Genomic DNA, 24180 nt, shown 5'->3' on the forward strand with positions numbered 1-24180 from the left:
GGGGGGGGGGGGGGGGGGGGTAAGAAGGGAACTTAATTCAGTGTTACCTGCAGTTTTGGAAAGAGTCTACAGATCTACTTCTCAGTTTTATTGGTTGTGGAAATCTGTACAAATATAAAGCATCGCCAAAAAGTTGGAGAAGTTAAACTTGAAAAAAGAGGCTTATGATAGAACACTCAGACAATTGTCTATCGTAAAAATATTTTCCTTTGCTGTGTATAGTCATTATCCCATTCTCTTCATGTGTGTTTTAGGACCCTCTGACATAGCTGGCCTCTATGCAGGAATATTACAACCCCAATCAGTCTATGTTGGAATTGGTTTTTGCACCTGCAGAAGAGTGGATATCTCGCAGCGACTCAGAAATTATTGATGCTACGATGAAGGAACTAGCAACTCTTTTTCCTGATGAAATTTCAGCAGATCAAAGCAAAGCAAAAATATTGAAGTACCATGTTGTCAGAACTCCAAGGTAATATAGCATTTGTCCTTCATAGTTGCTCATCATGATATGTTTTTTCACTCTTCATACAAATATATTTAGATCATATTTGAGAGTCCTGCGTTTACTAGAATCGAGTCCGAATGGAGTCTATACATGAATCCTTGTTGATCTGCTTTTTTTCTCTCAGGTCTGTTTATAAAACTGTGCCAGGTTGTGAACCCTGTCGGCCTTTACAAAGATCCCCAATAGAGGGGTTTTATTTAGCTGGTGACTACACGAAACAGAAATACTTGGCTTCAATGGAAGGCGCTGTCTTATCAGGAAAGCTTTGTGCTCAAGCTATTGTACAGGTAAGTTCTCACTGGTTTTCAGCAGTTGTTTCTTTCATTCCTGGTATGTTTGATTATATTCTGTCTTCTTTGTTATGGTAGAGAAGTGTAGAACCATTTCTTAGGCATTACATTTGGTAGCAGTCTCTTTCTGTAAGCCTGTTTCTCTAAATTTGGCGGGAGAGAGGGGTTGTCAAGTAGTACAGCTTTACTTCTGACGGAGCTTCTTTCTCTCAACTTGTACCTGCAACAGAAATGGATGTCGAGCATGCCTATACTAATTCTGCCTAGCGTAAAGTTTCTCCAACCAAATTTAATAGTTTGTGCACACACCAGTTAAGTTCAAGGAGTAATGTAGTCTCCCATTCTTAGTTAGGGTCTTGGTTTGAACCCTTGGAAAAGGAGAAAATGTTGGAGGGAGCAATTTCCCCTTTAAACGGCGCGCAAAACCAGATAAGTTGGACGAGTGAGTTTTGAATACTGGATGGATTTTAAAAAAATTAAAAAATTGGCGCACAGATTGCAGTGTTGTGTGGTCTTAGAACCTCAGTAGTAGCTTGATATATGCAGAGAGTTGTGTTTATTCATCTTTTATTACACCTATATTTTGCAGGATTATGAGTTACTTGTCGGACGGAGCCAAAAGAAGTTGTCTGAAGCAAGCGTAGTTTAGCTTTGTGGTTATTATTTAGCTTCTGTACACTAAATTTATGATGCAAGAAGCGTTGTACACAACATATTAGAAGAAGAGTACGAGGTGAAGCAAGTAGGAGAAATGTTAGGAAAGCTCCTATACAAAAGGATGGCATGTTGAAGATTAGCATCTTTGAATCCCAAGTTTAAATATAAAGCATATTTTATGTACCACTTTCTTTATCTGGGGTTTGTAATCCGTTTATATCTTTATGCAATCTTTACGTTAGTTAATATCTATCTATCTATCTATCTATCTATCTATCTATATTCTAGTATCTTATACTATAGATCCAACTGAACCAAGAAATTATGAACTTTGTCTTCCAGAAATTCTAATAATGATTATATTAATGGGAGCAATATAAATATAAGGATGTCTTTGACAATAAAAGGGCGGTTGCTATAGATATGGAAGAGTTATAGTGAAAGCTTCTGGCCATCGGATGGGCTCTTTGTCACATGATTGAACTACTTCACCTACCTACCGTTGGTATCCATAGTAAATTGAGATTAAAAAAAGTTAAACAAACTATTCATTCCATGTCATTTTACTTTTCAACTTGCTATCTTCTAATTATAAGGGGGTTGTGGAGAGAGCACTGTTGGGGTCAACAAAGCAAAGTAGATTATACTCTATAATATTATGATGATTAGTCAACTGCTGCTCACTTACAACGATGGAAATGGGGATGATGGTAACTTTAGCTACACTCTTGGGCATACACTGTATTTGGATAAGAAACAATCTACAAAAAAAGGAATGTTCTTAGAAAAAGACTCACTGAATCTGCACTCACTTCTTTTTGTCCTTATTATTGCCGCTTCACAGTTCATTACAAAATCTCTCCAATTTCTTGGGAATACAATTGTGATTTGTGATTATTTCTTTGGGTTTATATTCCACCGACCCATTTTGTAAGGATTTTTTGTAGGCTCCAATATCCAAGTTAAAAGGCACATGACTTTTCATTTGAGTTTATGGATTCTCAATTTTACGAAAAAAAATTTATGCATTATAGAGATACTAAGTATCTTTAGCGGGGAAGATAAAGATATGAAGTATAAGTTAGGCTATGGCCTATGCAATCCCAGTTCCATTAACCTAGTAGAGAAAGATCTGTGATGAGCTGTATCATATCTTATAAAAAATGATGATGAGTATAAACAAGTAGATCTATTGAGATTTGAGGTCCTCCCAAAACGTAACAATTCAAAATTGTATATTTTGTTATTTGCAAGATTAGTAGATAAATGAGTAAATATCACAGCTCGGTTTCATCTAATTAAACATTAAGCAAATCGACTGACTAATGACGAGTTGAGATTTAATATTATTAAAAATAATAGTTAATGGCAGAGTGGGTTTTGGACGTTAACATAGTAAGATGGTTGAGATCCAACACAACAACATGGCCAATGTAGTTCAAGTGAGAACGATAAAGAATTATGTTGCCGATGGGACTCGGACTCCAAAAATAGCCGACATTGTGTTTCAAAATCCCATAGGGATGCCTTGTCCAGATTAAGCAACCTTCCTTTTCTCACGCCCACTTTACCACTTTTCTAATCAAAACACACAAAACCAAAACACACGTAACTACAAATTACAACAATCATCCCTTGGATTCCAATTTACTATGCCTCAAAGTGTAAAATACGTTCACTCCAAGATTTAAAAACTAGTGTGCTTCTTTCCATGCAAATCCCCACTGTTTTCAAAGTGACCATGTTCATTGTTCACCCCATTCCGTTGATTTCTTGGTATAAATACTTTGTTTCCTTTCAACATTTTTCCATCAGGGTCCAGCTCCAATTGAGCTTTTTTCCCCTTTTTACTCTCTTCTCAATCTCCCAAAACCAAAAGTTATCAACTTTACTACTAGTAAGAAATCATGGCTGATCAACAAGTATCATCATACAGGAATGGATCATCAAAGAAGAAGAACAACATTTCAAGAAAGTGTGCTTCCTTGATTAAAGAACAAAGAGCCCGGATTTACATTCTCCGTAGATGTGCCACTATGCTTCTCTGTTGGTATATTCAAGGGGATGAATGAGTTCATCCATCATCAATCCCCAAATCAACTACCACTACTTCTTCAATTAAACGTACAACCCCTACTCTACCTTGTATCCATATGTGCTTTCCCCTTTTTGGCTCCATCCATCATTTTCCACGTGCTTGATCATGAAAAAGAATCTGGAGGGTCGGGACGTGTTGAAGATATAATTAAGTAAATAAATGTGTACTCTCTCGAGATAGTCACACACACTTCAACACGGCTACCTACTCAGGCACTTGGTCGTATTGCTCCTGTTTGTCTTCCATAGTTTCTTAGAAGTCCCTAGTTACTCTTGTCATTTTGATCGTGTACCACTTCACATTTTTTACCCAAACTCTATTGGGTTTTTTTTGGTACATGAACAAATTACAGGGGAGATGGGCACTTTGAAACAGAGGTTTTTGGACAAACAGGGTATAAAAATTGGAGGGGGAACTGATAAGAGGGCATTTCCAAGCATATGGCGGACACAAAGTTGTTCTATATAATTTATTTTGATGTAACAAGTGTATATGTAATTGTAATGCAATCCACCTGACTTTTCTAGTATGTTTAATTTGGAGCAAATAAATATCGACAATTGAATAGTAATTCAATAAGTGTAATACATCCATAGTGATGTGCTAGCATGTTTACTACTCGTAATAAGGAGGGCCGCGATGGCAGCCCTTAATGGAATAAGAGAAGGGATTGTATGTTTAGCCGTCTTTGTGTGATGCTATTGTAATTCAATATTTTTTTTTTGTTATTTGGGGTCAAGAAGTTAGTTTTTGGGAGTTTGTTTGGCATGAGATTATATTAGATAAGAGTGTCGTTGGATTTGGAAACCAGGTTGGTGATGAACATGCTACTGCTGTCTAATTGACAGATGAGACGCTAGCTAGCTTGAGCCAACCTGGTTCTACTATTCCCATGTATATATTTTCATGGACACAATTGGTTTGAACTTGAAATTTTAACAGCTAATAATATGTTACAAAAGATTAGATATATAAAAAGATTTGAATATTTTATATTATGTGTAACTGAATCCTGCAACATTCCTAGGCTGTTGAATACTTGGAGAAAATTAAAAACAAAATATTTACCAGTAAAAGGAATCTTCACTTGCAAAACTACCCATTTGTGACATAAACATAAATAATTTATTGTGCTAAAATAAAGCTTTTATTCCCGCCCTCAGTCTCAGTGGGCTCTAAAGTTATATATAATGCTCGGTCGCCTTCCAAAAGTTGCTAAATTCCCCTACACACAATCATCTTATTAAATTTGTTATATTCGACTTTTAACTTCCAAGGTTATTGGTCATCGTAACTTTTGGTTTCTATCTCTATCTGAAATTGATGCATATTTGATGTGTATGTTAAATCAACATATATATTAGCACATGAATTTTTATCCCTAAAGTATAAAATCATGATAGTATTTAGAGAAACTAAATGAGGTATTTTGCTCCTAGAAAAATGTGTGGTGAATTGAAAAGGTTAAGTAAGTTGAATTACTACAAGTTGGTGTATATCAATTATATAAACAACAATTTAAACTCAATGTAATTTTAGATACTGTCTTATTCAAGTGCAGGTTGGAAATTATTTTGGTTTCAAGTTTGCCTATAACCTGCTTGTGGAAATGCCCGAACCAGTTTAGAGCATAACTGATACTAAATGGTCAAGGCAAATTCGTGCTAACATGAATTGGATATGCTTATTTTCCCATGTATACTCCTACAACCAGAAACTGTTGAACCCCAAAACGAATGGGTACTACTTTTTTCTTCTGATTGCTTTTACTAGACTAGATTGAATGCTGGCTTTCCACGACCCCTGAACCTCTAGGGAGTTTCTTTCTTTTTGCATGATTGCATAGGTTATGCAGTATCTTCTGCATTGGAGTTACACGTTACTGAATTAGTCAATGAGAATTTCCATGTCTTATTCCCAGATACTAATGCTGCCTAAGTTTGTTATCTTTAACTTAACATCACCTCTCATCCAATGTTAGCCATGATGCAAAATCGTAAATGTAATTTATTGAGGAAATCGTCCACTTTATACATTTATTCCTATATGTTAACTTCCTATGTGTAAAAACCAAAAAGTTCATCTATACAGACACTCACATCTACTTCAAATTTATGCATACCACCACCTTATTTAGGTGCTCCCCCGTTGGATACTACTCTGTTGAGCCACTCAACCACTTCTGCTATACTTGGCCTTTTGAAAGGATTCTGGCTGACACACATGCAGGCAACATCAAGCACTTGAAGCATTTCTTCTTCGAAACCCTTGTCTCTTAGTATAGGATCAAATATTTCTTCTTGTTTACCCTCATTTCTCATTAGGTGCACCCATACAACCAATTCCCTTGACATCTTTGGTTTGCTCATGTCCACAGGTCTTCTGCCAGCCAGGAGTTCTAACATCACAACTCCAAAACTATAGACATCTCCTCTCAAAGTGGCTATCCATGATTGACTATACTCTGGTGGGATGTAGCCAAGGGTACCAACCAGTTCAGTGGTGACGTGAGTTTGGTAAGGAAGAATCAATCTGGACAATCCGAAATCTGCCACATGTGCTTTAAACTTTTCATCAAGGAGGATGTTACTGGACTTTATGTCACGATGAACAATATGTGGTTCACATATCTGATGCATGTAAGCCAGCCCACAACTTGCCCCCTGTGCAATCTTCAGTCGAGTTGGCCAATCAAGCTGGGATGCTCCATCAGTCTTCTCGTGCAACCAGTAGTCCAGACTTCCATTTTGCATATAGGAATAGAACAGCAACCTACAGCCATCATGCACACAGTAACCTTGAAGAGAGACCAAATTATCATGTTGGGCAGTGGATAAAACTTCCACCTCTGCTTTGAATTCTCTTTCAATTAAACCCATATCTCCTGAAAGTTTCTTAACAGCCAACGTAGTTCCATCTGCTAAAGTTGCTTTATAGACCAGACCAAAGCCTCCACAACCAACTATGTTTGCTTGGTTGAAGTTATTTGTGGCTCTCAGAATGTCAAAAATTGTAAGATCATTAATCTGATCCTTATTGGTTGGAAACATAACAAGCATGCTGTTATCCTTTCCAATCTCAGCAGACAATCCAGAAGTGGAGTTGTAGGACACAATTTCCAAGTCATTTTTCTCGGCGTCACCTCTTGGAAGGATCCTCCTCTTGGAGAATATCCAGAATGCTATGATGATGACTGTGAAGGCAATGCCGAAGGAGATCCCTAGGATGAGTCCAATTAAGATTTTCCGTTTTGCGGTTTTTCTAACTGCAGAAGGTTGTGTAATTCCTGATCGATCAGGGCAAGGGTGCTGCAGGATTTGACCACACAGTCCTGGATTACCTAAGAAACTAGTGATAGGAAATGTGTCAAACTGACCTCCCGTTGGAATAGGTCCCTCAAGATTGTTGTGAGCAACACTAAAAGAAGACAAAAAATGAAGACCCTTGAGTGAAGAAGGAATTTCACCTGAGAGGTTGTTGGCAGAGAGGTCTAGTTTCTCCAGATTAGTGAGGTTGGATATTGTTTCTGGAATGTTTCCTGTAAAGTTGTTCTTGCTCAGATCAAGAACATGAATGTACTTCAGCTGGCCAATCTCAGTTGGAATATTGCCATCAAGGTTGTTGTTTCCAAGGTAAATAGCTGGTGGCAGGTTTGACAGTAGATTATATTGCTGATTTGAGGCATTGTTTGGTTGAACAAACACAGGCAATTCTAAAGCACTTCTGTCGACCTGATCAGCAGCCTCTTGTGATGCGAGTCTTTGCAGTTGAGTAAGTTCGACTGGGAAGCCTCCATATAGAAAATTCTGAGACAAATCCAGGTAAAATAGATTCTGTAAAGTCCCCAACCAACCTGGAATTTTGCCTGTGATTTGATTCATAGAAAGGTCTAGAACCTCTACCCTCCCAAGTTTAACCAGCCATGTGGGTATCTGTCCGGTGAAATTACAACCACCTAAACCCAGAATTTGGAGATTTTGAAAATCTTCAGACCCAATCAAGTCCCCATTATCAGGCAACGTTTCATTATAAAAGTTTTTGGTGAGGATTAGTGTGGTAAGATTCTTACAACCCTTAAGGACTTCTATTGCCCCTGCAAAATTGGTTAGGCTGTTATTGGAAACCGAGAGGAAGGACAAAGCTTGTAAAGACATTATGCCAGGCAAGATATCTCCTGTCAGGTAGTTAGTAGCCAGACGGATTGCAGTTAATGACCTGCATGAAAAAAGGCTTTGTGGAATGCTTCCAGTGAAGAAGTTATTTCCAAGGTCGATTATGCCAAGTCGACTAAGGTTGGAGAAATCAAGAGCTGAGAGTTCACCTTCCAAGAAGTTGACCCTTAAATTGAGCACAGTGAGACGGGTGCAGGTCATCAGCGATGGCGGCACAGTGCCATTTAGATTGTTTATATGGAGGAGCAACTGTTCCAATCTGGAGAGTCTTCCAATATCTTGAGGGATCAAACCTGTCAACTCATTGCCATAGAGTGCGAGGATTCTGAGGTTGACAAGGTTGACAATGCTTTCTGGGATGGGTCCATAAAATTTATTGCCAGGTAAAGAGATTTCTTGCAGTGTTGACACACTATAAATATCATCAGGAATGAATCCTGAAAGATGGTTGAATCCTGCTCTCAAAGTAACCAAACTGGAGCAACTCCCAAACCCTTGGGGCATCTGGCCCCTGAAGTCATTGGAAGTGAAATCAAGAACTCTGACAGCGGCTGAGTAGCTGCAAATAAAGGAGGGTATTGGACCAGAGAAGCTATTGTTGCTAATATCGAAACTCTCTAAATTAATTGCTGGCTCGAGAAATGATGATAGTACTGTCCCATTGAAGTGGTTGCTAGAGAGATTTACTGTCTTGATGGGTGATGGCAATCTATCTGATAGCGGCAATCGTCCTGATAAACGGTTATAACTCAAGTCAATGATCTGCAAGGTACTAAATGAGTTGAAAAATCCATCTGGGAGGGGACCAAAAAATCGATTATTTGACAGGCTGAGTTGAGAGAGTTTGCTCAAATTTGCAATAGCAGGGGTTATGTTTCCAAAAAGGCTTCTTGAGGGAAGCCAGAGAGTGGTTACTCGGCCATTATCATCACAAGCAACACCTTCCCACAAGGTGCAGCAATCCGCGGAAGAAGACCAATTCAAAGGAGAAGGTGAAGAGATACCAACAGAGAATGATAACAAAGAATCACGATCAAGCTGATTGCAAGAAGCATGACAGATGGTAGCAACAGAAGAAAGAAGTAGAACAAGTATCAGTATTATTGGATAATAGAGAGATTTATGGTGGGGTGAAGAAGAATGGATGGAAGTACGAAGCATGGCTTGTCGAAATTGATGATATGTCAGACCAGATTGGAGGCGGCTGTCTTTATTATCCATGATGATTAATATTTTTAGACAACTAAAGATGAAGAAGAAAGACAGTTGAAGATGCCAAGATACTCCAATCAACCATGTGGGTATTTTTTTGGCAATTCTTTGTGCTGTTGATCGTGCAGACTTTAGTCTAACCCCATGAAGAGAAGAGGAGAGGAGAGAGAGAGTGTTAGTTGATGTTGACAAGGTGCAATTTTTATGTAGCAAAAAGGTGAGGTATGAGTTTTTGAAATAAAGCGTTTACTTTTGGGACGGCTGGTGGACTTTGTTTATTCTATGGATATTTGAAAGCGTGTAATATACGTGGGAGAGAGAGAGAGACTTTACCATACTATTCTCCTCACTTTGTCTCTTCTTTCAAAGTAATTTTAAGTAACAGATTATGGCTTATTGTTATGGATTTGTTGCTATCCTATGGCCTATGGAAACTGTTTCAGATAATAAAGCCAGCCAGACCTTTAGAGATGGTCACATACTTTTCTATTTTGGTGTTCCATTTTTTTTTTTTTTAATGTACCTGACTAGATGTACTGTAGTCACATGTTATGTTCTTCAACATTATTTGGCATCGTGTTCATTTTTAAAAAAAAAAAAATACATCACCTGGTCCGTTGACTATTCAATGAGTTTCCCCATCCATCCAATTATTTTATTTGTTTTACTTCTCTTTTTTTTGGTGACAAGGGAGTAAATATATAGCCGGATTGAGATAGACACTGGAAATTCCATACTCCTGAATCCACGGAGTTTGACAGCGTCTCAAGGCATCATTTAGAAAAATTACTCTGCAGACAAAAAGAAAAAATCTTTTTTATTTGGCCAATCGATGCTGCTAAGGGACCTCAACTGTTGTGATACAGAATCCAAATTATTTCAAGTGGAGTCGTCATTTTCACCCTTTGAGGAATCATAATCCATTACCGTGCGCATGATGGTGAGAGGAAAGGGGATCCAAATAATTGTTCAAAAGTCAATATTAATAATCATAACAAATAATCCTCAAAGGAATTATTATGGCTTTTATGAGTATAGTGGAAGGAACACCATCAGATAGGAATCGCACACTTTAGCAAACCTATATATATATAGATTGTCATGTCTTCTCACGTGATAAATTTAAGTTGAACCATCAAAGGGATGTCACATGGTAAAAGTTAATCCACATGAAACAAAACGTTTCAAAGTTGGTGCAGAGGCTCTTTACAATGCAAATTCAAATTATTCAGAGCATTGTTGTGTGGAGTATTGTCAGTCACTTTCACCAACCACCAAAGTTTACCAATCAAGACTAAAGAGAAGAAAGTCCCATTTTCAAACCAAATGTTCCTCACCAGATAGATGCAGATACTAACAACTTATTCGAGACCAGTCAAAGGTCAGAGTCCTTTTCCATCTAATTTTGATCTACCACAAATTACTCTTATCCAGTAAAAACCACTGCATCTTATTAGCATCCATGTATTCAAATATTAATTGCACAACAGATTTCCCTTCTTTTTACTTCTCTTTTCCTTTTCTGTTGCATTCAATAGGTATGTAGGTACAGCATTACATCATTTTCACTTAACTACAATAGTTCACAAGACAATTCATGAAAACCACAGATGAAAAATACCCTTGTGTGCAAGAGTGAAGTGAAAATATCTCCTTGCAACACATTGATATCAAGAAGAGACATCTTCGATTTCTATAGATTTTTTTCTTTTTTACAATTGTTACATCTCGTAACACTAACATTTGGAACAACAATTTGAAGAAAGAAAGAAAAGAATAATTATATGAGATTTATACCTTCACCCCTTCTATTTTTTTTTTGCTCCAAGTGGAAGACTAAAACCAGCTTTCTTGCATTGCTGGGAATAATTGGAATTGTTTGTCTGCTAGAGAAAAATGATACAACATGGATAAACATTCAAGAAGTCAATACCGAACTACTCTGAACATATCGTTGTAACAAGCAAGTCCCTTCATTCCTCCAACCCAATCATCATTTGGGTAGTGCAACTGGCCAGCCTCATTGATGTTCATTACATTGCCAGGAGTCGAGGTGCTCATTTGGCCGAGGCATGGGTAAAACCATGGCTGCTTACTCTGCATCTACATCAAGTCCATTGCAACAATTTTTATTATCTTGGGATTTGGTTATATAATGACAGTGGTCAAGATGAGCAAGATCTCAACTCATCAAAGCCTCAACTCATCAATGTCAGAACAAGCATTTCATATTTGCAAGTCCCACTTAAAGCCTAATATGCAGCTAAAGAAAGAGGGCGTGAAAAAGGGAATCTACCATTAAACAAAACTCATTTCAGGACACATTAAGGGTGACCAAACAGTGATGATATTTGTAATCCTTATTCTCCTCTCTAATTTATGAACACGGTCTATGTTAATGTTTAGTTTGCACGAATATCATGGCAATTTAAAACTACTAAATTCAAGAGAAAGTGAAAATCATTCCTTATTAATCAAATGCTTAAACCTTGGTGGTAGTAGATAAAGCCAACAAGTTTTGCACAAAAAAGTTATGATAATGAAGTCATGTGAAAGGAGAAATAGCAAAGTGCTCAACTGTGTATTAGAAAATTATTAAGGAAATGGATTTTAAAGGATGCTCAGGCTTCAAAGGGAACAAGGAAAAAAGAATGAAACTAGGGACCTACCATTGGATGGATCAACGTGTACAAAAAAACTTGCAGCAACAATCAGATAGCATAGGATCAGCATCAACCCTTTAAAATAGTTTGATGTGCCTTCCTACATTGTGTCAAAGGAACATCAGAAGTTAGCGACAAGCCTAAATTTGAAAGGTCCAGGAACAAAGTTTACAGAGAAAGATGAACAATTTTTATTTTTTTTTTGGGGGGGTGGAAGGGTGAAAGTGGGGAGGGAGATGAAAGTGAAGGATGTTAAGAAAGAACTGGGTAGAATGCCGAACCTGCAACATGAATGCCACGACTAGCACTGTGATGAAGAGTGTAGCGGTCTCGAATAATTGGAAATTCAAGTCCATGGGCTTTCCCATAAACCAACCAACGACAACGCAAAACGGTATCTGCATATTCAACAGCACTAGATATGAAATTACCAACTACATACATAAACTCTATCATCTATCTTGAATAAATATAACCGGCTGCGCCAAATTTAACAGTGACACAGAAATACTACGTGCTCTCAGGAGAGATAGGAAAATCCATAAAATGATCTCTTAATATTTTTCTAAAATAAATAAAAAATTCTCCTACAATTTAAAAAGCTATCTTGGATAGTTGCAATGCATTAAATGTCTTACCACAAACATTGATATCTGAGTAGAAGATCCAATTGCAACTCCAAGTGTGATGTCCTGCCAACAAGGATACATTAGTAACTGTTTTCGAGCATAAGAGAAAGTAGATTTAGTTTTATAAGCACTCACAAGCTTATCTTTCATTGCGAACATGATTGCGCTGGCGTGTTCTGCCGCATTTCCTACAATTGGAAGCAAGATGACACTAATAAAGGACATCGGCATGTTCAACGAGTCAGATGCACCCTGAAAGAATATTAGTGACATGGGTCAATTACCATGAAGAAACAAAAAATTGCCACTAAAGGATTAAAGCTAATATTGAGCCCTTTTGCATCACGCACACAGCTCAACTTTATTAGGTGCTTACGGGAGACTATAAATTTAAGCAAGAGTTAAATAAAAATTCTCTCGTGACTGTGACATTGCGTCCAAAACTTTTCTTGCTCTATATGCTAAATGCTGTTTTTGTATTTTAGAGTTCTGGGCTTCTTCCTCACATGGTTAAAAAAAGGAACAAGCCCATTCATTTTGTGTGCCTCTATCTTGACATTCTTTACCTGGTGATAACTAGGAATACACCTAGTTAATTTTCTACTGATCTACTGGTTCTCTCAATTACTGCTCTGTCAACATTTAAAATTGCTTACTACATGATAGTATTTTTTAAAATGTTCAAATATATTTTTTATATTGTATCTTGTGCATACACATATGCACTAGAATCTATGGATTATGTATTTTTGTTATGTGTTGTTTCCTGCTCTTTAGCAGGTTAAACATTTTTTAAAAGAAATCTGATCTCCCACCCAGCTTGTGCACACCTCAATTACCCCACCACGTGGCTGCGTCCCAACAACACAGGCACCAGGTACTTTTAAGCCACACCCTTGGGTGTTTAATAGTTACTAATATTTGTTCAATATTTATGATACTATATCCAACTATTGTCATGTTCTTGATTATTTTCATGCCTTGATGTCTTCGCGTGCATGCTCGACATTGCCCCTTGTGTATCTGTGCTACATAGATTGACTTTCTGATCGAATTTTATTAAAGGAAAATTAAACATTTTTTGTTTCACTTTTGACAGACCCTCGGCACGAAGAACACACAATCCGAATCCCTAACTTCCATTCACAATTCCCATGTCCAATAAGTAGCCAACCTTTTTGTAGTGTGGGCTTTCCAGTGGAACCAAAAAGCATCATGAGGATTGGACAGGAAAATTAAGGCAGTCAATTTCTGGAGGTCTACTGCACGAGGTGATTTATGAGGTTATTAGTTATCATGCAATTTTTTCTCTGATAACCTTAAAAGGGAGCATCCAAAGTTAAGTAGGAGGTAGATATACCTTTATAAAACTGGTATATACAAACAGCTTGCCGTAAAAGAAAAGGAAAAGGAGGAAGGCAAATAGATCACCTCGATGGCATCTACTAGATATCCAGACAGCACTGATATCCATATTGTCAAAACAGCAAGCCACCCAATAGCTTCCCACTGGGTTATCTCAGGCGCCTCTTCCTCTTCAGGATCTGCTGAATTGTGTTCTTCATCCTGTATACATATCAGAGAAACTATTAGACCCGACAAATCATTTACAGCAATGAAAAATAACAATCACATATTTTGGTATAAAATCATCTCGAGAACTATCTGAAATATGTGCACTCTTCAGACCTCATATTAGGCATTTGATTACTCCAGTGAAAAACATACTGTAGAGAAACAGAAACAGGGAACCTACGGAAAATCAGACAGCTAAAATTAGACCATCTACCTCACTCATAGAGCTATAAAGATTTGGTTGACTCTTGAGCTGAAAGAATAGGTAGCTTGCATATGCTACCAGCATTATGCAACTGCTAAATCTTGAAAGAGCCAACTGTGACTTGCCAAAATGCAATTCCGTGTGGGTGAAATGAAGTACAGCTGGAAATAACAAACCCATGACTGCCATCAACAATAATCCTGAGTTCACAATGGCAGTAGCCTGAAACATTTAAAATTCAATGACTGTTTACACATTAAAGCAGAGAGGCACTTAATGGCGACATTATAATAAGAGATCAAACTGAACCATTGCTAATAAAAATGTGAATTTTATTGTATTAACTTTCAGTTTTATTTAATTCAGCAATAAAAGGTCATTGCCTCCATTACAGATTTAGATAAGAGTATGAGTTCATGACTCAGAAGAATATGATCACCTTATTAAAGACCTGAACTTTCTGCTGATGAATAATTCCACCACTGAAGAAGGCACAGCCAAGAACCAAGAGCATATTTGATAAAATGGAACCCAGCAAGGACTGTTTAACAACCCGCATCATTCCATTGTTCAATGCATATAGCGAGATTATCATTTCAGTTGCATTTCCAAATGTTGCATTCAGAAGGCCCCCAACTATAAATCAGAAAAAAACAGTGTGCTGATAAGAAAACGATAAATATGTGGTGGGAGTGGGTGCAATCATGGGCTCCACATATTAGACACAGCACACATGTACCTGACTCGTTTCAACAAATATACAATGTACAATATCAAAACAACAGATGCACTATTCCACCAAAGGTCAATGAGTGCATGAGAAACTAATTCACAATTATACAGCTGTGCAGCAGGTTTCTCACAAGCCTTCTCAAACAAAAGAGAAGACGCTAAGCGCAAAGAACATGGTAAACATGTTGCAGCAGTCTTTTTCCATTAGAACTTCCACTAAATGATGTGCAGTAAATCATCCCCACTTTAGATGTGTTACGTTCAACATATTACATTCATCTAAATGCCTTTTGCAGTTCGGAGTTGAATAGAACTGTTGCTCACTTAGTGCCACTTCTAAATTCACCTTAGATACAATATTCAGATTCTTTAAGTTAGTCTGATGAACTTGACAAAAGCACTAATTATGACAAGCATCTTGAGAAGCTTAACTTAATTCTCCAGACTAATTCATTTAATAGGAGCATGCCTGAATCTTTTGAAACCGAAAGGGCATGCTTGAAACTAGAAAATAGAAGTGGAGGAACAAATGAAACAAAATTAAAAGGGAGTACCTGTTGGCCCGGTATAGAATGCGAGCTGCCTGTAACAAGAGGATTAAGAAGGTCAATAAGAGCACAAACAAGAAAAAAAGGTGTATAAGTGAACTACACTAACTTGGAGAGAACAAACTTACTCAGTCGCATAGCCCAAGCGCTCAGCTAAAGGTGTAATGCCCAGTAAACTGAAGAAAAAGACCCAAGTCTGAAACATCAAATAGTACACAAAACACAGAGATAAATAAGCATATATAATTAATTATAAGGAAGAGAAAAACATGGTCTATACTCGGCAACAATGATTACATGTTTTCCTGTAAGATAGTGAAGCAATATGGCGAGGGGGCCAAAAGGAAGTAACAGATTGATCTTTGCTTTGATAATAACAATGTATATACTCCTTAGAAGGCTGATCTGATACATCTTTGTTAAGACCCTAGTAGAGCGACAACTTGCAATATGAGGTGCCTCATAATACAGACTATCTATTTTGATAGTTCCCTGGGATGAGCTAAATGGAATCTCCTCGTCAAGTTGAAGGTCTAACTTCTCCCCAGCAGATCCCATCTCCTGAAACATGAAATTGACCAAACAAAAACTTACGTTGTAATTCTTCCAAACTAATCAATAAGCAAAAACAAAAATTGAAGTTGATTCAGAGAGACAGAGCAGATCAAGATTTGCCATAAAAGATAGTAAAAGGATAGCAGTGTAGTATAAAGATTGAACATTTACCAGAGAAACAAGACAGCAATTAATTTAGTTATGGTAAGAATAATTAGAGTAATTGTGTTGTTCTGAAAATGGACATTATAGGAAGACGAAGGTTCCTGGAAGAAGCGCTTAATTAATTAATTTGAAATAAACAATTGATTATAATTATGATTAGTAATTGGAAGATTTTCAAGTAATCAAATAAAGAATTGATTGGGAATATTTTAGTAATATGTATGTAGGTGCACAAGTGTCCCACCCACTCAATTATTTTATGTATTTAATTAACAAAAAAGAAAACAACATTGCATGTTGGATTAGCTCATTACATCTTTTTTTTTCCACTACACACCCACAACCAGCCCTCATCTCTTTTCTTTTTCCATAATACAAACAAAATAATTATCACTATTTTCATTATAGAAATCCTTAATTCAAAAAACGGAAATAACACTAATTCTGCTTCATATTTAGGAAATTTTTCCCATGATATTTTAACTATAAATAATAGTGATTTTTCTCGATAGCTCTAAGATTAAAAAATTTCAAATTGAGGAGTATGAAGTGCACCTTTAATGAAGTAGCAAGACTTGATAGGCAAGTCGTTCCAAGAGAGAAAATTTTTAAATATTTGGGTTTAACAATCCAAGGAAATGAAAAGATTGACAGTGATGTCGCACGTCATATTGAAGCGGAATGAATGAAGTGGAGATTCACATATGGTGTTTTGGAGAAAAGAATGTCTCGTTAAGATTCAAAGATAAGTTTTACAAATTGGTGGTTAGATCGACTATGTCATGCGAGTGAACTGTCGCCGCTCCTTATATCAATAATTATAAAAATGAGGATGTTGAGATGAATGTATCGCATAACTAGATAGATAAACTTAGGAATGAACAGATCCAAAACAAGATAAAAGTGAATTATATATGTTATAGGCAAGATATGGGAAGGGAAAGGAAGTTAATATGTTATAGACATATGCAGAGAAAGATCTGTTGATGTCCTACTAAGATGGTGTGAGAGGTTGGATGTCATCCTAGGCTTATGGTATTAAGCTAAAAAAAATCTCAAAATTAGGCAAAATACAACGTAACTTTTACTTATCGTGACATGATTTTTTATAGAAGGATATAAAAATTGAATATTAAGATAAAGTATTTTAGTAAGTTATTGGGCGTATTAAATTTTCCCTACCAGGGGCATTAGTATCTTCTTTTTTATGTTTGCTTATATTCACTACTATATTGCTACTGATTGTTTGTCTCTTTCATTTATTATTATCTTGGTATTGTGCTATCTATTGTTACTAGTTACTACTATGCTTTTTTTCCACTTCCTTTTTGAATGGAAAGTCTATTAGAAACATCTTTCTTTCATAAATAAAATTTATGTAAACTCTTTCTATATATATTTTTATTTGTGAAATTTTATTATTAAATCTTTATCAATAAGATGATTAAAAAAGTATGAGTCATAAAAGAGCAGTGCGTTTTCATTTGATGGTGAGCACTGAGAAGAATAGACATGTCAATGCCAATAAATAATTAGTTACAGTTAATGCAAGTTGCTTGAGGTGATAACTACCTCTGCGATGTACTTCCTCTTTATCATTTTTATTCGTGCAATATACCAAAAAGATCTTTTTGTTAATTTGTCAACTTTAACATATCAATATTTCTTTTCTTTCACATTTTATCTTAATAACCTAAAACTATATATTAATTAATAAAAATATACGCATAATAATCATCAAGTAAACAAGTAAAATTGAAGTGAGAAAGTATTTATACATCAAGCTAGCCATTAGACTTGTAAATAAATATTCTAGAAATGGTCAAAATTACCTCTTGACTATTCGAAAAGGTTAAAAGATACTTTTTATTCACCTACTGAACTAAAAATACCCATTTTTGATCCAAACCCAATTAAAAAAATTAATCATCTCTTCTCTCCCTCTCAAACCTAATAATCTATTTTCTTCTTTATCACGATTCACGACAGACAACCTCAATCAATGGTAATTAAAATAATGCATATATATGATGTAGCTAATTTAATTTGATTCAGTCCATTTCAAATTTATATAAAGAGAATAATGATGAGAAGTATTTGAAGCAGCGAAAGGGGAGAGGGAAGAGGCATGAATAAACACATGTTGTTTTGATGTTTAGTATGAAGTAATAAATAGGAAAAATGATCTGATAGACCCTTATACCTGTATCCTCTCTCTCTTTCTTTAAAAATCAATTAAGTATTGCACTCAAAATCTAAGCTATATAGAGTTCATCTGGAATATGGAATTATGGATTCTTCCTTGAAGTTGAAGACAATCAACAAAAAAACAAGCTATAATGAATTGTTATACTATGATTTATCTTCGAATAAAACACAAATAAAAATAACGAGATAATCATGCCACTAAATGAATATATATCCATGAATAAAATAAAAATAAAGATAACGATACAATTACACCACTAAATGAATTGTTATCTGATATACCACGGATAACACAAAATAAAGGTAACGATATAATTACACCACGAAATGAATCCTTATCTGATTTACCCACGAATAAAACAAAGACAACGATATAATCACAGCACTAAATGAATCGTTATATAAAACAAAAACAAAGATATTGATATAATCACACCACTAAATGAATCGATTTATGCACGAATAAAACAAAGATAACGATATAATCACACATCTAAATGAATTGTTATTTAATTTATCCACGAATAAAACAAAAACAAAGATAATGATATAATCACACCATTAAATGATTTGTCATCTGATTTAATTTAGAAATAAAACAAAAATAAAGATAACGATATAATCACACCACTAAATGATTTGTTATGTGATTTAATCCACGAATAGAACAAAAATAAAGATAATGATATAATCACATCAATAATAATAATAATAATAATGTAGTAAGAAAACAACCATTGGAAGTGATTGTGACTCTAACGACTTTTCATGAGAGACTAGTTCGCCGACACTTGTGAATTGTGATACTCTTGTTATTGCATCCCAAGACTTTTGAACATTATCACAACAAATGAACTCATATATGAATAATCACTTGAAATTTCTTGTAGAAAAAAGAAAAGAATGTATGGTTATGCTGTCGAGGAGGTTCATTCACTAGATCCATTTTTTCAACCAACTTGTATGTATGTATGTATAAAGATAGGGAAAAGTGTTTGCTTAAAAAGGAGTGATCCTTGTTTTATGAATAGCAGGATTGAGCACAACTCATGTTATTTACTTACTTACAATTAATTGATCAACAGTTTTCTTTCACTCACATATTCCTTTTTACCTTCTTCTTAACGGAGGAGGAACCAACACCTAAACTAGTATAATAAACAAACAAAAGAATGATTAATCTTCAACACTTCCTCCTCCCCCAAAGAGTTTCATCTCTTCTATTGCTTTTCAGCTTCTCTTTTTCCCCCCCATTTTAAATGTAACTTTGAACAAATCCAATACACAATCAATCACAAGCAAAACTTAGGATGATTTAATAAATATCCAAAATATCATTAATGGAATCTCTAAGTTGGGGCAACCCATAATTTCTACTTCCCTCAAAGTGGAAACCAGCCCCATTTTTCAATAAAAATCCATCATCAGTAAACAACATTTTAAGATTACACAAAATAAAACCACAAAAATTAATAAGTAAAACAAAAGAGAGTGGGGAATTTCTCCAAACCTAAAACCGTCAAGAAGAAGAAGAGGAGGAAAAATGAGGAGGTGGAGGTAACAATGGATGACTCAGTGAGGTAGTAGCAGGACCGGTGTGGGTGGTGCCGCTGCTATTCTGGGTGATGAAGGGATGGCGCAATAGCTGGGCTGCCGTCCACCGCCTGGCAGGATCCCTCTGCAAACAGCACGCAATGAACTCCCGAAACTCCCTAGAAGCACTGGGTGGTGCCTCAGGAGGCTGCGACATACAAATGGCACACATGAGGCTGGCCCAGTCTCCTTGTCTCCCCACAGAAAAGGGGAACCTTCCCAAGTAGAACTCTAAGATGCTCACCCCAAGACTCCATATGTCCCCAGCATACCCGTCGTACTGTCCGTGATTCAGATCTGTGTTGATTCTCTCGGGACTCATGTAAGCGATGGTACCCACTGAGGAATTGCAAGGATCCATAGTTTGTGCGAGAACTCTTGAGACCCCAAAATCTGCAATCTTGACCTCACGCCTGGAGTTGATTAAGAGGTTAGAAGGTTTGATATCTCTGTGAACAATCTTACGCCTGTGGAGGTAATAGAGGCCGGATAGAACCTGTCGAGTTAGATCGGAGAGAGGTTGTTCGAGAGGGATATGGATCCCTTCGAGAGAGCCTTTATCCATGAACTCGAGAAGAACTTGGATTTCTCCGTTGTGATCGAACATATCGTGACACCTGACGACGTTAGGGTTGTCTACATCTCGTAGAATCTCGATCTCACGGCACATCTGAAGACGGACAGAATCCTCATGGTTACCATAGATAACTTTCAAAGCATAGAGTCTTCCAGTGGGACGGTGTAGAACCTTGTAAACAGTACCTCCGGTGCCACTACCGATGCGATTAACCCTCTCGAGCTCAGAGAAATGTAAAGGGGTAGGAAGCGGGGAGGAAGAGGATGAGGAAGAGGAAGGAGCAGAGGTTGGTGGAAGAGGGAGAGGAACAGCAAGAGCAACGTCACGTTGAGGAAGAGGAAGGGTCAAATCAGTACGACGGCGGGGACGACTGCGTTGTCCGGCGGAAGATGGAGGAGGCATGGATGATGCAGCGGTGGTGGAGTTGGCGGCTGGTCGCATGATTGAATAATGGTATTGGATTGTCTGCAAAATTAATTATATAGAGAATGAAATGAACGAATGAATGGGGATTTTTTTTTTTAGGTTCTAAAAATCGAGAGAAAGAGAAATGCAGCCATCCAACACAAAACACAAAACACAAATAGAGAGAGAGAGAGAAGTTTCTTGGAAGAGAGGAAGAGTAAACGTATTTGTATTGGGTGGATGAGTAGGTCAGCCTAAATCCTACTATTACCATCTCATTAACAAATAATACGAATCAAATTCTTTATTCATTCTCACCTTACTTACCAACAAAACATTGGCTGTATTATTTCGTATAAAAAGAGAAAATACATAAATTTATTTATAACAGTATGAAAGTAGCATGGGTTTCTTAATCTATTCTTTTTAAAAAAATTATGTTATTTTATGAGTGGTTAAGAGATTTCAATTCGATAACAAATTCAAATATTCTCATATTTTTAGTTTAACTTATATTTCACTTAAAATCAAAACGTTTTGTTTTATAAAAATATCAGTGTTCTTTTTCTTGTCTGACATAAACATATTTTCGTTCATGAAAAATTAAAAAATTCGCTCTATTTCATAGTCCCAAAAGCAAATTTTAGTATTGAAGCATAAATAATAAGTTAAATTTAGGGATATTTATGTTATTGGTCAGACCGCATCACTCCAAAGGTTTTTGGAATTTAGTTTTGTAAAACTGAAAATGGGAATTATAGTATTGTTTGTTGAATCGGATATTTTTAAAATCAAATACAATCATGAAACACGAATCATTACCTTGCCTAATACACAATTACTAACGTTTTCTCAACTCATTCGAAATTGAATGAATTTCTTGAAACAAAACCCATATCTCACTTACTTTTTGTACCAAATGATGATAGGAATTATTTCATTGCTTAATATTTACCAACATGAATTGTGGTGAGATAATTGAGTCTTAGAGTCATAAATCCAAATCAGTTATACTTATCTTCAACGAGACCTGAATGTTGTAATCGCATGAAAAAATAAACATACGGAACAAAACTATAACGGCATCAGCGTATCATCTATGACATTAAATATAAGTATTGAGCAGGTTATCTATACTTATCACAAGTTTCAACTATAATTTAATGTCAATGATGGGAAATTCAAAGTCTAAAGATATGCAATACTTGTTCTTGTCTCAAAATTGGGCTGAGGTCTTGGGTTCAAATCCCACTAGCGATAAAACACTAGGAAATTACTTTTATCTATTCTTGGATAGAGTTATATGGTATGTATATTGGTTTGTAGGAAGTAGAGAATGTGGGTGGGGTGGGGGTAACAAATTGAGATACGATAACTATAGGTTATGGGGAAGGCGTAAAATGTTGGCATCTTAACAAAATAAAGATATACTACTTACTATACGTTGCATTTGCCCAAATGTATACATGGAAAAGTGCTATCGTCAACACGGAAACATGTTTGACAAAAGTTGCACCCTTTATTTTTTCTTTTATTATTATATTCTTACTCATATATGTAATAATCATATCATGATACAAATGACATTTACTACATTATTCATGTGCATGCCAAATCATTATATTTCCTAATTACAGTATCGAGTGAGAGCTTAAAAAGGGAGAAAGAAAAAAACAATATTTTTGAGTTTTTATAGCAACTACTTTGAGTTAATTCTCGTGGCCAACTACTTTCTCTCAAACATCATAGGAGTACTATATTAACAAGTAGACACACACATGGTTTCTCGAGCAGAGTGGGCAAATATGACTGCTTTCATTACACCAAAACATATTTTACAATTAAGTTAATCAATTGTGTCTGACCTGTAACAAAGTCCGCCTGTAATTTCTCTGAAGTTCTTTGCTTCTTGTGCTTCACGTACCAATACGAGTATCTCCACTCTCCACAAGCTAAGCACCGTTCAACCTCATGGCTATTTTGCAACGTGCAAAACTTACAAGACCAGACCTTTGCTGCCTTTGCTCTGTCCTTTGGGGTTGGTTCCACAAAGGAGGGCTAGAGGCTGCAACGGTGAAATGAATAAACATCAGTTGGGGTGGGGGGACGAAAATGATCTCAAAAAAATCTGGCTAGTTGTCATTTGGTTGAGCCAAATTTTCTATTTTTTAAGGGATAGTGCCTTGGTTGGAAGAGAGCTGCATTTCAAAGAAGACTCCTATGTGGTACAGGACTAACATAGGAAAAAGGATAAGGCCGAAACATTATCTTAGAATCAGTTCCTACAATTGCAATAGGACGAGACTCTGGTATCACGGAAGCTTCGGAGCTTTCACAAGGCCCCTCACTCTCTTAACATTTTGGAGCAGATCATCGCAGCCACCCCCCAGACGCTTAGGCCCCGATGGCAAAAGTACATCCAATCGTGCTCTGCTTTCAAACCCACCCAATCGCTTTCCTGGCTTGTCCACTACCTCTAATTCCTTTAGCCATAAGCTTCCTGAAAAGGGTTTCAATTTAGCACAACCTTCCTGATTTCATCCAATAGGTCAGCATTATGCGGGCCATATTCATTGTGGCAGAGTTCATGAAGCATGGTATCAAGAATTTGAGCATAAGGGTAAAAGTCCCACTCATTAGCTCATGAGCAACAATAAAATGGAAACTCATTAAACCTATACACTCATCAGGAAATAAAAAGGCTGAAAGGAAGGAAAAGCCAGTACCAAAATTCAGAAAGCACCTTGACTTTCCACTCTGTTTTGCTACATTTTCCCTCGCCTCATCATCACGCACCTTCTTCAAAGCTTTGACTTCCCAAACCTTGTTCAGATCATTAAGATCCATACACGGTGGTGCTAAACCGCAACTGAACTGACAATGTGGAGGACCCGTTGACATCAAATTGAAGTCAAAATGGTCAGACATAGAAAAAAGGTCATGTTATTATACAGAATCAATAAGAGAGAACACAATTTCTTTTCTAAAAAAGAGATGATAGTGATTTGATGGCTCTTTCAATCCGGCGAAATCAAATTAGCGTGCATCAATTTGGGTCAGATTAATAAGTTTATGCCCACTGAACAAATTGGTTGACGAACACAGTTTATGCGTCGCTAATGTAGCGGCTTGTCGAGCATTTGACAAGCAAGGAGGTCAACCTCTTTCAAATATACAACATGAATTTTCGCAATGTAGTTGGACTCTCATGTCGATCCGAATGAATTATCTTGTACACGGAGGTAAATCTTTGCCTGCTAGGCAAGAGGATAGCAAGTTCCAAATTCTTTCTCGTTAGGACATGTATTTCTTTTACTATGAAATTTATAAATGAAGTAGTTAATGGTAGGGTTACCATTATACTTTTTGTGGTGACGCATCTTGTATG

General features: G+C 36.5%; 5 protein-coding genes across 10 annotated transcripts in view; 2 read left to right on the forward strand and 3 right to left on the reverse strand.

Annotated features, from left to right (window-relative positions):
- The window catches only part of LOC107014359 (15-cis-phytoene desaturase, chloroplastic/chromoplastic), an 8048-nt gene extending 6345 nt beyond the window's left edge, over positions 1 to 1703 (forward strand). For 2 of the 4 annotated variants that reach the window (XM_027915494.1, XM_027915495.1), the window contains exons 14-16: positions 285 to 472; positions 633 to 795; positions 1388 to 1453. In XM_027915494.1, coding sequence (XP_027771295.1) covers positions 285 to 472; positions 633 to 795; positions 1388 to 1447 — 411 coding nt within the window. In that variant the 3' untranslated portion in view covers positions 1448 to 1453. Of the gene's footprint in view, positions 1 to 284; positions 473 to 632; positions 796 to 1387 lie in introns of all 4 variants that reach the window. The other 2 variants (XM_015214234.2, XM_015214232.2) reach the window with 2 other exon arrangements.
- A 1330-nt stretch (positions 1704 to 3033) lies between these two features.
- On the forward strand, positions 3034 to 4292 carry LOC107014360. The gene has a single exon (XM_015214236.2). It carries the CDS (start codon positions 3363 to 3365, stop codon positions 3525 to 3527), a length of 165 nt encoding a protein of 54 aa, XP_015069722.1. The 5' UTR covers positions 3034 to 3362; the 3' UTR covers positions 3528 to 4292.
- A 1238-nt stretch (positions 4293 to 5530) lies between these two features.
- LOC107014357 (tyrosine-sulfated glycopeptide receptor 1) lies at positions 5531 to 9289 on the reverse strand. The gene has a single exon (XM_015214229.2). It carries the CDS (start codon positions 8944 to 8946, stop codon positions 5683 to 5685), a length of 3264 nt encoding a protein of 1087 aa, XP_015069715.1. The 5' UTR covers positions 8947 to 9289; the 3' UTR covers positions 5531 to 5682.
- A 1271-nt stretch (positions 9290 to 10560) lies between these two features.
- Positions 10561 to 16529, reverse strand: LOC107012278 (vacuolar cation/proton exchanger 3-like). 3 transcript variants are annotated; one of them, XM_015212079.1, is made up of 12 exons: positions 16016 to 16529; positions 15587 to 15850; positions 15418 to 15485; positions 15296 to 15324; positions 14449 to 14645; positions 14019 to 14231; positions 13661 to 13795; positions 12365 to 12481; positions 12239 to 12292; positions 11882 to 11998; positions 11607 to 11700; positions 10760 to 11040 (listed from the first exon to the last, which is right to left on the reverse strand). In XM_015212079.1, the coding sequence occupies exons 2-12, from the start codon at positions 15845 to 15847 to the stop codon at positions 11030 to 11032; spliced, it is 1296 nt and encodes a 431-aa protein (XP_015067565.1). In that variant the 5' UTR covers positions 15848 to 15850; positions 16016 to 16529; the 3' UTR covers positions 10760 to 11029. The 3 variants fall into 3 exon arrangements, with proteins under 3 accessions (XP_015067564.1, XP_015067563.1, XP_015067565.1); XM_015212078.2 differs by lacking the exon at positions 16016 to 16529 and having other exon boundaries at positions 10561 to 11034; positions 15587 to 16001; XM_015212077.2 differs by lacking the exon at positions 16016 to 16529 and having other exon boundaries at positions 10561 to 11040; positions 15587 to 16000.
- A 2980-nt stretch (positions 16530 to 19509) lies between these two features.
- On the reverse strand, positions 19510 to 21034 carry LOC107015149 (mitogen-activated protein kinase kinase 5). The gene has a single exon (XM_015215330.2). It carries the CDS (start codon positions 20826 to 20828, stop codon positions 19737 to 19739), a length of 1092 nt encoding a protein of 363 aa, XP_015070816.1. The 5' UTR covers positions 20829 to 21034; the 3' UTR covers positions 19510 to 19736.
- Between the last annotated feature and the right edge of the window lie 3146 nt (positions 21035 to 24180).

Source organism: Solanum pennellii, chromosome 3 (assembly GCF_001406875.1).
Source record: "Solanum pennellii chromosome 3, SPENNV200".
NCBI lineage: Eukaryota > Viridiplantae > Streptophyta > Magnoliopsida > Solanales > Solanaceae > Solanum > Solanum pennellii.

Bases quoted from the DNA above. Each gene is read 5' to 3' on its own strand.
- LOC107012278 (XM_015212077.2), bottom strand. From the start codon at position 15,859: ATGTTTCAGGAGATGGGATCTGCTGGGGAGAAGTTAGACCTTCAACTT. The intron at 13,796-14,018 runs GTAGATGGTCTA...ATATGTATACAG, and splicing joins TTTATAGCTCTATGAGTGAG to GATGAAGAACACAATTCAGC. The intron at 11,701-11,881 runs GTTCGGCATTCT...GACACAATGTAG, and splicing joins TCGTGGCATTCATGTTGCAG to GAAGGCACATCAAACTATTT.
- LOC107015149 (XM_015215330.2), bottom strand. From the start codon at position 20,828: ATGCGACCAGCCGCCAACTCCACCACCGCTGCATCATCCATGCCTCCT.
- LOC107014360 (XM_015214236.2), top strand. From the start codon at position 3,363: ATGGCTGATCAACAAGTATCATCATACAGGAATGGATCATCAAAGAAG.
- LOC107014357 (XM_015214229.2), bottom strand. From the start codon at position 8,946: ATGGATAATAAAGACAGCCGCCTCCAATCTGGTCTGACATATCATCAA.